Source organism: Pristiophorus japonicus, chromosome 8 (genome assembly GCF_044704955.1).
Source record: "Pristiophorus japonicus isolate sPriJap1 chromosome 8, sPriJap1.hap1, whole genome shotgun sequence".
NCBI lineage: Eukaryota > Metazoa > Chordata > Chondrichthyes > Pristiophoridae > Pristiophorus > Pristiophorus japonicus.
This window is the reverse complement of record NC_091984.1, coordinates 198,171,926-198,185,556: the sequence shown is the minus strand read 5'-3', so window position 1 is coordinate 198,185,556 and position 13,631 is coordinate 198,171,926. Positions and strand designations below refer to the sequence as shown.

The following is a 13,631-nucleotide window of genomic DNA, read 5'->3' as shown; positions in this document are numbered from 1 at the left end:
AGATCGCCCAGGTGCGATATTTGGCTCAGATGTGACCCGTAGAAAAGTATGAAAAAAAAAACACCCACGAGGATCAGCGGAGCTGGGCGGTAGGTAATTAGCTCTTCAAGAAAAAGGTTAATAATTGTTTTTTAACTCATTATTTTAAAATTCTGTTGTGGTGATTTAGTTTAAAAAAGGGTCTTGAGAATGTTTTTTTGATTTTTTTTTTATGTGATGTTTTTTGAAAAATTATTTTTAGTGTTTTTCTGCTACCAGGCCCAGCCTCGGGGTAAATTTTTCGTGATTTTTTTAATTTATCGCCCATTTTCTTTAGCAACCACCCAATCGATCCTAAATTCCATTTTTTCGCCCAGATTGGGGTGCAAGGCCCATGTTTTTCACTCGGAGGATTTTTTTATTTTTTGGGGGACGTTTTCGCCAGCGATAATCTTCCCAGTCTTAGCGGTCTTTTGGGCGGCGATCGGGCACTGGCGGGCTGTTAGGAAATTCTAGCCCTTAGAATTTGTTGTGATATGCGATTTGCAGCTCAATTTGTTCTCACGAAGGCTACAATATGTTAAAAGGCAGGAATTATTCATTATGTTGTATATCTAAATACATTATCAAAAAATTTAACCTGCAATTAGATGCGAATACATTTTTACCAGCTCCTGTCCCACACAATGTACAGCAATAACAATGTCTCAATTTCCAACAGGAATGGTTTGAAGAGCATGCCCGGGTAAACCAAGTGCAGCATGATCAGCCACTAGAATGTATTTTGAACTCCGGCACTCACCAGCCTTCTGCGGAATTACGACAGCGATCTCAGACTGTAACTTAGAAATATAACCTACTCATCCACTATGCAATAAATACTCGGTGTTACTTTATATTTGGTGTTTTGCACATATGCACTTGGGGATGTTTTGCCAGTTGTAAGAGCTACTATGTTGGCAGAATCCTGAATACTAGCAAGGGCTAGAATAGGGAGGGATAGTGGCCATATTACTGAGAAATCCTTATCTGTTCACTTTTATCTGTGGTAAGTTACATGTAACATATTAACTCTTATAAGTGTGTCAGTTAAATATAGAAGAGTTTACTTAGGTTTCTTTCATTTTTAGCTTCTGTGAACGCTTTCTTTTGATACCTGGCCTTATAAGATCAGCCATGATCTTATTGAATAGCAGAGCAGGCTCGAGAGGCTTTATGACCTACTCCTGCTCCTATTTCTTATGTTGTTATAACAAGTACTTTAGTATAAGACCTATTCAATCAGCACTTTGTTTATTTGTAACAAGTCAGTTCTCATTGTCTGAGTCTATTCATAAGATGTAATGTTCTTGTCAGAATCATTCTGAAATCTAACAAATCTAATCCCCCATTCATAATCTATTCATAAGCCATAGTGTTAAATGCAGGGAGACAGGTGAAAGTATTAATGGAATATTATCCAAACCTTAGTATAGAAATATAATGATTTCAGATACTGTTGCCATTACTCCTGGGAATATTAGACTAAATGTTCAACTTGTGTTTTTTGTGGAAGCTTCGTGGTATTGATGCTAAATTCCTTTTTTGACTGTACTATAGACATCTACTAAATCCAAGGTGTGCACACATTATATGAGATGTGCCTTCAACTTGCAGTGCTTCTCTGATCAGAGCACACAGTATTACATGCTGAATTATATGTGTGTTTCAGCCAGTGCAAGAGTTGAATATATGTATCTTGTTCACAGAAGTTTTACATTAGATGGTCATGTTTATCACTCCAAAATTATTAATTTGCTAAAACCAGGAATAATGCTTTTTATTTAAATCCCTGCTTTTATGTTTAATATGTTATTGTATGCTGGTGAAACTGAAGGAAATAACCCAGCTGTGAAGTACTACTTTTGGGGATAAAGTGCCATTTTTAGTTATCAAAAGTGAAGTGAGAGATAAAATGTTGGTTACCTAGTATTTGAGTGCAGTGATACAAGGCATTTCATATGAGTACTGTAAACCTTTTCCACATTTGTTTTAATGAAACCAAAACTATAAAGCATGAACACTGCTTTCATCTCATGAATTTTGGGTTTAAATCTACTGGTCAATCTATTAATTTAATCATTTTAAGATATTTTAGATGAGAGCTTTCTGTTAATAATTTAAAATAAATCATAATTACAGAGTTTTAAAAGTTTTTAAATTTCACCATAATAGCTATAATCTCTTTAATATAAGTTATTTTGTGGACAAATGCAACTACTGCCCATCCCAATTACACTCCTGCCACATATAAACACAGACAAATTGTTAAAGAGGAGTGTTGTCTTGCGCACTTCAGGTGTGAACATTTATGTTTTACAGCAGTGATTCTCAACCATTTTGCTCCTGAGACTTCCCTCCCATGTTATAAAAATTCCATGGACCCCATGTAACACAATACAAGTATTTTTTCTGTATTACAATTAGTTATACAACTAAACATATATATTTATTATTATTTTTGCTTTTCTTACTTATTGTGAAACTTGTTGCTGGTGCTGAGCAACAGTTCTGTCAAGACATGGAGTTATTTGTGACACGTGCATGCAATGGTCATTGTTCAACCTGGCTCGGTAATTTGTCTTCATTGGTAGACAAATGTTTTTGATGTCATTGCTGAACATCCAGCTTCACATAAGTAGGTTGTACTAAATGGAACCAACAGTTTAGGGGGAATTTTAAGCCCTAAAAAAGGGTGGGTTGAGTTCGGGTGGGAGGTTAAAAATCTGAATCCCGACCCCCAATCCACCTTCAACCAGCCCACTTCCGGTTTTAACAGAGATGGGATGGGGACAGGCAGCCAACTCGCTCCCAGGAGGTGGGTTGGCGTTTTAAATATTATCATCATCATCGGCGGTCCCTCGAACGAGTATGACTTGCTTCCACAAGAGTTCACAGATGTTTCAATGAAGGACCAGATGTTCCAGTCCTGAACTCCAATTGAGATGGTGGAAAATGCCTGTGCATGGATTTTTTTTAATGTGTGGTTGTGCCTCATTTGCAAGCACTATTTTAAATTTAACTCTGGCTGGCCGGGATTCCCAGGCGTTGGGTAACCCGCCAGCTAAAGGAAGGCGAGAACTGCTAGATCCAGGAAGTAAGTGTCTTTCCACATACCTGCTGGATCCAGCGTTCCTGCCTCACTAACCCCCACAATCGGACACCTTACCCCCGACCCTTCCGGACCACCCACATGAGGCCTCCGTTCTCCGATTCCCCCCTCGGACCTTCTGAACCCCCCAGCCTCTGATCCAATGCCCAGCCTTGCTGACAATCTGTAGCCCCCGACCTCCCCTCCAATGATCCAGACCTCGCCTTCAACAATCCTGCCCCCAACCTTCCCTCCAACAATCCAGACCCCGACCTCCCCTCCAACAATCCAGCCCCCGACCTCCCCTCCAACAATCCAGACCTTGACCTCCCCTCCAGTGATCCAGCCCCCGACCTCCCCTCCAACAATCCAGCCCCCGATCTCCCCTCCAACAATCCAGCCCCCAACCTCCCCTCCAGTGATCTAGCTCTTGAACTTCCCTCCAACAATCCAGCCCCCGACCTCCCCTCCAACAATCCAGCTCTCAAACTCCTCTCCAGTGATCCAGCCCTTGACCTCCCCTCCAACAATCCAGCTCTCGAACTCCCCTCCAACGATCCAGCCACCAACCTCCCCTCCAACAATCCAGATCCGGATCTTCCCTCCAATAATCCAGACCCCGACCTCCCCTCCAGTGATCCAGCCCCCGACCTCCCCTCAAGTGATCCAGCCCCCGACCTCCCCTCCAACGATCCAGATCACCGGCCTTCCGATCCCACCTCCCACCCTGATCCTACCCTCCCTCCTCTCTGTGGCCTGGTGCCACAGGCCTATCTGCCTGACAGTCAGTCAGCCTCTCCAGCTGGCTGGCGGGGGCTGGGAAACAGAGAATCAAAATGCTAATGCGCCCTACCGTTAAATTCGGCAGGGCCTGAGGGAAACCTGTTCTCCCGCGTTTCCCAAACACTTTCCAGCCACCTCACCCCCGCTCCCTACCCGCCTCCAAATTAAAATTCCAGCCTTTCAGTGTTGCAGAAGAAGCAGTGCTGTATTCATCGGAGCATTCAGACCAAAATGTCTCCAGCAGCATTGCACTGAACTTGGTTCTGAGGGAGCTATCTAATGAAATGCCAGTGAACTCTTCCAATAGCTTTGATAAGACAGAAGGTGGCATTTTCACTTCAATATTCTCGCTAAACTGGTTTGTAGCCCACAGTGTCATTTGATATTGGTATTTTTTCCTATTCCTTGGCCTTCTGCTCTCCAAACATTTCCCATACGATTTCAATGGCACACGGCATTATCAGCTCCTCAGCAATCGTATGCATTTTTTTTGCTTTAGCAATTTTTTGCACTACTAATTAGGATTAGACTACACGCTTTTTATCAGTGGTAGTTGTGGATTTCTCTACTGCTTTAGCCTTTCGCTCAAAAAATGAATATTGCTTGTCTTTATATATTTCATGCTTAGAAATTAAATGTCTCTGTAATTTGGAGGGTTTCAAAGATTCATTGGACAGTTCTTGTACACAAATTACACCCTGCGGTTCAGGTATATCTCCACTTCCAGTACAAATAAAACCAAAATTGAAGCAGCTGTCTACGTATTTCCTAAAATGGCTAATGGCGGCTTTATGTTTTTGTACTCACACCTCCAGCTCCTCAGTATTCTTCTGCTCTTATAGTTGAACTTGATGAAGGAAGTCCTGTAGCACGCCTGCGGGTTTTTTTGTTTTGAAGATGATTGTTGAATTAAAAATGTATCCATAGCTGATGTTTATTGTGTGCGTTACAATGATTTTCCCTGTTCTTTGTCATTTATCTTGCTTCCACTGAAATAGCTCTATTAGACCTTACATAAAGTGAGAACAAATTGTGTAACCTGAGAAGGTGTTAATTTTTGCACTTTCAGCATGTAATAAACACGCACGAAAATTGATACTTTTTTTTCCCTACCCATTCTCTGGTTATTTTTGGCAGATCCCTAGGGGTCTGTGGACCCCCGGTTGAGAACCCCTGTTGTAAAGTATTTATTTTATTAATATATTTTTTTTAATTAAACAATTAACCAAAACCTACTTGCGAACATTTATATTACAGATAAAAATCCCTCCTTATAAAATTCAGCAATATGACAGTATAGCTTTGTTATTTCACCCTTCTGAATTTGCTATGGTAGTACGGTAGTACAGTATCTTAATGCATTTGCAGCAGATATTAATACTGACAGTGTTAACCAACAGGCATCAACCCAGCATAAGGTTATTTTAGCAGTCTCCAAGATAGGATCACTATGCACTGTCACTTGAAGGGAATTGGATTTTTGTGCAAATCAAGGAAAGTCTCGTCTTGAACAGTGCAAGTTGTTATTTTGATCAAATATTTAAATTTTGACTAATCATATTCTCTTTATTCTTGATTAACCAAAGCAATTAGTGTTACACTTTTCCATCAAGACTTAAAATTTCCACTCAGAGACAATCCTTCCCATGCCATGAACAGAAGTGTGCCCCTCAAGATCAGACCCACTATCGTATTTGCCTTTTGATGTATGTAGGATTAGCCCTGCACTAAACTAAAAAGTGTCATTCTATATATTTCTAGTACATAAAATATTTTGATTTTTAACAGTGGTCAGTTAGTGTGTATACTAATATTAAGCAGTTAAATACTTATGTCATGGTTTAATAGTACCAGTTTATTGTATATTCTCTTTTGAGGAGGAGTTGATCACTTTATTTGCAGTTAGAATTTTTTTAAACCATTGCCCCTACACAGGCAATTCTAAAATCAAAATAACTATACCAAGAGTCATCATGCTTAAATGCATTCCTAAAATTTTTACATGTTAAAACTTGGCTTAAGTGTATTGTGTTTAACCTTTGCACTGTGGGATATTGCCTATAACATGCTATTTTATCTGGATCAATTAGCAATAATTTACTTTAATTTTCACATAAAATTTAAGATACACGTGTGTCGAGTAGTAAAACACATTACCTAATAGTGCAAGTTATTGCACTTCGTGCATGTGTACTGTGAAGGAAACGCTCTGAATGTACAGTGTTTCAGTAGCTATGGTCAAAATTCCATCTGACTTTGAGTTTTTCCCTCTGTTTTTACGCATTATTTAAATATAGTAAGTCATCCATTTAGAATGTCTTAGGTTAGGTAAGATATAGTAAAACAGAGGCAGTGAATGTACTAATTCTATGCATATAGAGCAATTTGTAACATAGTTTATTTTTGTAAAGTACAGCTGCTCTTGTCTACATAGCTATCTGAGGTGGATTACACATCAGTTCATAAATGAATGTATAGAATTAACAGCTCATGAACAATTATATTCTGTACTCTAAATATATTAACATTTGTAGAGGGATCAGGGAATTATTCCCAGTTGTAGTGGCAAAGGGAGAATCTGATTTGAATTGTTTTTTTGTTTGTCTGTAGCATCTTATATTTGCATATACCAGTTCTGTCTCTCTATTTTCTCTGGTTATACTCCAATCCTGAGTTAAGTATTGTAAAACCCATATGAAACAACTGAGCTTGCTTCTGTGTTTCATTCCCACTTTGGGCATAATTTTCCATCTAACACAAGAGCAATTGGAGTGTTTATACCAATGCAGACAGAGAGTGCCTCTGTGGCAGTAGCAATACAAGACTATTTGTGGAGTAATGTTGGGGTTCTCCACTAGCCTCTCAAAAAAAATCACAAAGAGTTAGTATTATATGTATTGGAATGGTTCAAAAATTATACTGAAGTGTTCCTTGACCAAACAAGATCCCAGTATTAATTTGTAACCCTGCATCTGGCATCCAATTGAGCATCAAAATGGGCACCACAGCCATAAATTTATGTAAAAATGCTAGCCATTACAAAGGTGAAAATGTCTCATTATTACTCAAGTATACTTTGGAATAGCTCTACACTAGTGGAAACATCTGCCCAGTGGATAGGTGTTACAGAAGGTCCTGTTTACAGTAAGTGTGCAAAATATCTCTTGAAAAAAGTATTGCTTTCATATTGAACAGAATTAAAGACAGCCTTTTAACATTACCTTTGGTTTTATTTCAGGATTCTAAAGGTGAGAGTATTTAAGATGGTATACTGCCTATTTTTCCATTTATTTATACTTCTACCCTCACTTTATTGGAATACTGAATTTGAATATGCTGTATTTTGCTGCAATGTTAAAAAAAATTTAATTTGTAATTTAGTTTGCAAAGTAATTAGAAATAAAATGCTTCAAAAATGTTCTTTAAAATCTGTATCCTTTTTTCCTGCTTGCATCATTTTCTTTTGGAAAATACATCTGGGTTTATCATGCCTCCGAATACAGTTTCTGGCTGAAATGCTTATCTGAGGAAGGTCAATTGTTTAAATTACCTTTAAAGATAGCGGGCTGTTACTGATTATACTCTTAGCACAGCACTTCACATTTATACACCGAGAACAAGATGGTTTTCCATTCCTCATCTCATTGGGTGCTCCTTATTTTTGTTCTGAAAAAGCAGTATGGTGGTGCAGCATGCTGGCGCTCCAGCACTACACCATGCAATGATAGTTTTCTGGGTTGCATGTGATATTTCTCCACATAATGGGCGCAATTTTGGCCAAGCCCGTTTTTCAGCGTACTTATCCGAGTTGCGCGCTTCTGTACGTTCGGAGATGCGCCGGAAAAAAATGTTGCAACTTTGCCCACTGTCTGGCCTCTTCACTGCAGTCACGCAGAGTGGCCAGTCAACTCGGGGTGGAGCCTGCGTTCTGCGCTGGAAAATGTGCCAGGACGTCTGCACCTGCGCTGTGGAGAATGGTGATGGCCGCGCATGCGCACCCACAAGTGTCGGATGGTTAAATGATGGAGGAGGCAAGATTTTGAAATGTGAGAGCTGGGCCTCAAAGAATCAAGGAAGCTGGAATGGACACATGGGAACTAGACCTTTATCAAAGTAGGTTTCAACCATGGAATTTATTTCATTGTGTGTGTGTGCGCGTGAGTTGATTGGAGAAAGAAGAAAGATGAGCATCATACAAGCCATACACTCCCACTACCTCTGTCAGCTTTCAACTTTGCAAAGCAGAATCAGGTCTAATGTGTTTGTTGTAACTTTGTTTCCTGGAGAGTTTTGTAAAAACACGGGATTTTTTTTAATGCACTGCATTACTCAGCTCAGCTGGGACTGTTGGCTGGACTTTGAAGAAGACTGTTTTCGGCATCATTCTGTCAGACTAATTCTAACCTCCTAATGAACAGTTGTTGAGTGATTTTCTCTGTGCGTTAAATGTTCCTTTTTCAGCCTCTCTGTTGATTTGCAGCCTCTCCGTTGAATCCCGATGCTGGCCAGTTCACTTGCTCCTCCCCCCCCCCCCCCCCCCAGCCTCTCCATTGATTTGCTTGCAACCTCTACTTTGAATCCCGATGCTGGCCAGTTCGCTCCCTCCCGCCCCTAGCCTAAGCCGAGTGGCCTCCCGGTACATTGTCCCGCCCCTAGCCTAGGCCGAGTGGCCTCGCGCATCGGCCCACTGCCTTCCCGGGCCCAGTGCAGAAAGGTGAATTGTAGTTTTACGATGGAGGTAGGACTTCAAATTTTTATTTCTTATAGAATTGTTAGTAGCTTTTGTTTGCAAACATTGCTAAGGGTAAGACTCGGTTAGTTCAGGTCCTCTCCGCTTCCCATCCCTATCCCAGGCCGAATGTCCTCCTATGTACTTGCCTACGCCGATTTCTTTAACTCTCCGCAAGGGTTTTCTCCAGTGGCCATATAAGCTGGCCTAAGTAGAAATGGAGTAACTATTAGCTGGCCAAAGTTGCCTAAATGGGCAGAACTGGCATAGGTGACTGGTAACACCCCCTTTTGAAGAAAAAAAAACTAACCTAAAAAAAATGTAACTAAGTGAGTTACACTGGTGCAAATTGATTGGGGAAACTGGGGATTTTTAAGTTACACCAAAAAAAGCAGCCTTCTCCAAAAAAAAAACAGAGCAACTCCTGGCCAAAATTGAGCCCAGTGTGTCCCATCTTAGTTGAAGAGGTAGAATCAATATCAGACTTTTTCCTACAAGTTGGGAACGTGCTCCATTCACCTTAAAATAGCTGAATCATGCACCACGCACAGTTCTGGAAGTCCCACGTCTGGCCTCATCTACGGTACTGTTACTTGTGTTGGTCAGGTGAGTATGAGGTGCATTAAATACCAGCTCATGCTGACCTCATCATATTCTGCATTGGATGTGGGTGGCCATGTCAATATTGGTGGACTAATTGATAAAGAGGAAGGAAATAGAATACAAGAGTAAACTAGTAAAAAATATAAAAACAGATTGTAAGAGCTTCTACAAGTATGCAAAAAGGAAGAGTAGCTAAAGTAAATAATTTAAAACATAAAATTATGGAAATACTCAAGTAAGGCAGCATCTGTGGAGAGAGAAACAGAGTTAACGGAGCAGAAATTGCCCAGCGCCAGTATTGGGGTGCACATTTCGAATGAAATGAAAATTTACCGCCCAGCGAAACAGGCCACTAATTCTCCCGGAATTGGGCTCTTAGAGCCAAAAAATCTGTTAGGCCAGTAATAGGTGTTTCTGGGGTGCACGGCTCAGCATCGCACTCAACACATCAGCGTCATGTGGATGCATCACAACGTATCTCCCCTTTTTAAGGGGAGGGCCGCTGTGAGCTCTGCAGCCACTTTAGTGGCGCCCACTGGGCCACCACCCGGATGTCGGCCGGGACAGCGGCCCAACACCAGTGGCTGCCATTGTCGGGCCGACTGAAAGGTCGGCTGACAGAAAAAAATGGTGACCACCGCACTACCACCTTCCCGTTAAGGGCAGTCGGGGATTCCCGAGAAACTGTCGGTGGCCTCGCACCCACGGAGCAATTTCCACCATGGGGTGATAGGGGGTCAGCACGCATGGCGATGACGTCATCTCCGTGTCTGCACCGTGCCAGTGCGCTAATTGCGAGGTGTGGCGCATAGCACCTGTTGCCCGCCAACCCACGTGGCAATTCCGGGGTGAGGGAGAGGGATACGCTCTGGCCGAAAACCCTTTTGCGCCCATTACCCAGCACAAAATATAAAAACAGATAGCAAGAGTTTCTATAGGGATATAAAAAGGAAAAGAGTGGCTAAAGTAAATGTTGGTCCCTTTATGGACCTGACCGGGGAACTAGTAATGGGGGAACATGGAGATGGCAGAAACTCTGAACAAATATTTTGTATCAGTCTTTACGGTAGAGGACACTAACAATATTCCAACAGTGGCTAGCCAAGGGGCTATAGGGGGGAGAAGAACTTAACACAATCACAATCACTAAGGAGGTGGTACTCAGTAAGATAATGGGACTAAAGGCAGATAAATCCCTGGAGCTGATGGCTTGCATCCTAGGGTCTTAAGAGAAGTAGCGGCAGGGATAATGAATGCATTGGTTGTAATTTACCAAAATTCCCTGGATTCTGGGGAGGTCCCAGCAGATTGGAAAACTGCAAATGTAACACCGCTATTTAAAAAAGGAGGCAGACAAAAAGCAGGAAACTAAAGACCAGTTAGCCTAACATCTGTGGTTGGGAAAATGTTGGAGTCCATTATTAAAGAAGCAGTAGAAGGACATTTGGAAAAGCAAAATTCGGTCAGACAGAGTCAGCATGGATTTTTGAAGGGGAAGTCATGTATGACAAATTTGCTGAAATTCTTTGAGGATGTAACGAACAGGCTGGATAAAGGGGAACCAGTGGATGTGGTATATTTGGACTTTCAAAAGGCATTTGACAAGGTGCCACATAAAAGATTACTGCACAAGATAAAAGTTCATGGGGTTGGGGGCAATATATTAGCATGGATAGAGGATTGGCTAACTAACAGAAAACAGAGAGTCGGGATAAATGGTTCATTCTCGGGTTGGCAATCAGTAACTAGTGGGGTGCCACAGGGTCAGCGCTGAGACCCCAACTATTTACAATCTATATTAACAACTTGGAAGAAGGGACTGAGTGTAATGTAGCCAAGTTTGCTGATGATACAAAGATGGGAGGAAAAGCAATGTGTGAGAAGGACACAAAAAATCTGCAAAAGGACATAGGCTAAGTGAGCGGGCAAAAATTTGGCAGATGGAGTCTAATGTTGGAAAGTGTGAGGTCATGCACTTTGGCAGAAAAAAATCAAAGAGCAAGTTATTATTTAAATGGATAAAAATTGCAAAGTGCTGCAGGACAGTGAGACCTGAGGTACTTGTGCATGAAACACAAAAGGTTAGTATGCAGTACAGCAAGTGATCAGGAAGGTCAATGGAATCTTGGCCTTTATTGCAAAGGGGATGGAATATAAAAGCAGGGTAGTCTTGCTACAATTATAGAGTATTGGTGAGGTCACACCTGAAATACTGCGTACAGTTTTGGTTTCCATATTTACGAAAGGATATACTTGCTTTGGAGGCAGTTCAGAGAAAGTTCATTAGGTTGATTCCAGAGATGAGGGGGTTGATTTATGAGGAAAGGTTGAGGAGGTTGGGCCTCTACTCATTGGAATTCAGAAGAATGAGAGATGATCTTATCGAAATGTATAAGATTATGAGGGGCTTGACAAGGTGGATGCAGAGAGGATGTTTCCACTGATAGGGGAGACTAGAACTAGGGGGCATAATCTTAGAATAAGGGGCTGCCCATTTAAAACTGAGATGAGGAGGAATTTCTTCTGAGGGTTGTAAATCTGTGGAATTTGCTGTCTCAGAGAGCTGTGGAAGCCGAGACATTGAATAAATTTAAGTCAGAGATAGACAACTTCTTAACCGATAAGGGAATAAATGGTTATGGGAGCGGGCAGGGAAGTCCATGATCGGCTCAGCCATGATCGTATTAAATGGTGAAGCAGGCTCGAGGGGCCGTATGGCCTACTCCGTCTCCCATTTCTTATGTTAAGACTGACTCAAGGTTGATAAATAGAAGTATATACGCCATTGGAAACAGAGTTTATACTCAGCTTTTCTTTTGAAGTCAAACTCAATTCATGCTTTTGAAACTGAGAAGGCAAATAATGCACCTTAAACTTGTGGCATACAAAAAATGTGTCCAAACAACAATTTATGCTGTGGAACTTCTAGGAATGCAACAAAGACCATATTCACCTCATGTGCAAGAACTAGGACCAACGCTGTTGTCTATGCAGACTATGAATGTACTCTCTGTGTGGTTGCATAAGATGGAAACTCGTTTACCTGATGTACTATCAATAAGGTTTGCACTGTATATACATGCTGGCACCACTAGAGGGTGCAACTGGTGGAAACCGGGGATTTCCTGCCCTGGTGGCAAGGCCTAGTATAAAAGGCTGCACACCATACTTGTGGGGCACTCTGGAGTTTGGATTAAAGGACCAAGGTCACTACAGTTTGAGTACAACACATTGCCTTGTGGAGTCATTCATAAGTACATTACAGACATAATAAAGGGCATCACTGCATTGCAAGCATCAGGTTGCACCTCCCCACTCAGCAGCCAGGGGTAAGGTCAGCTTTACATCCTTTTGCCCAAGCGGATCTCGATTGAGTAGTTTGTAACTTGTACTGTACATCAACAACTAAATCACAAGTTGTCCTACCTAAAGGGTTTTCCCACCACAATGAAAGCAGATAGCTGTATACAACAAGACTTGCATGAATGGAAGCCAGATGCGAGAACAAATGCTCATAGTCAAGTATCACCATAATTGGGGTTTCAGTTGCTACTGAAGTTCCCCCGCCTACAATTAGTTCAATGGGATATGGTGTTTATCCAGCTTTGGGGACAGGAGGTTACATTATGACTTATGCTACCATTCAAGAGCAGTTTCTAATAGCTGCTGAGCATCTAGTACCAAGTCTGCAATTGAGAAGGCACGGTTGGAGGGAGAAAAAAAATGACAGGAGAGAGGGTAGAGAGAGCGAGAAAATGAGAAAAAATGGAGCTGATTAATGGAAGCCTGCCCCCGCCCCCCCCCCCCCCCCACCCCCACAAAAAAAAAACCAGAAGTTTTCTTGTACTGCTAACTGGTTAAACTCCAGCAATGTTCTTCATCCACTTGGGATCCCAAGCACTATGGTTTACCAACCCATGCCAAAGCTCTCTGGATGTGAGCAGGTGGAACACATGACCCCTTATAGATAGTTTCAAATAAGAGTTATACTCAGTGCAGATTTTGCAGTATCTTGGTTGGTGACTCTGGTGCACAGTGTCAGACACAGTTAACCTGGCACAGCTAAGATAGCTTTATGGCACAGTAGCAGGCCAATTAACCTGTGATTCAAAGTGTTATGTATGTATGTAAACCTTACCTTAATGTAAGACTTGCCACTAGGGGGCACACCTGTGGGAGACTTAAGGGTCATCTGTGCACACTGGGGCAAGCAGGTATAAAAGGTGATTCACTATGCTGCTTCCTCACTCTGGAGTGTGAATAAAGAGACTAAGGTCACAACAGTTTGAGCTTGCGATATAGTCCTGTGGATTTATTCTGAACATAACAAATTGGCGACGAGTAATGGATCTCGAACTTTCACATGGTAATGGCTGCCATTGCTATTCTTGAGGGTGATGATTGGGA

At 41.7% G+C, this 13,631-nt stretch overlaps 1 protein-coding gene across 5 annotated transcripts in view; it reads left to right on the top strand.

Annotated features, from left to right (window-relative positions):
- Window positions 1-875, top strand: part of tpcn1 (two pore segment channel 1) — a 126,667-nt gene extending 125,792 nt beyond the window's left edge. For all 5 annotated transcript variants that reach the window (XM_070887742.1, XM_070887741.1, XM_070887740.1 and 2 more), the window contains one exon: window positions 701-875. In XM_070887742.1, the coding sequence (XP_070743843.1) occupies window positions 701-826 (126 nt within the window). In that variant the 3' untranslated portion in view covers window positions 827-875. The remainder of the gene's footprint in view (window positions 1-700) is intronic.
- The last annotated feature ends 12,756 nt before the right edge of the window (window positions 876-13,631 follow it).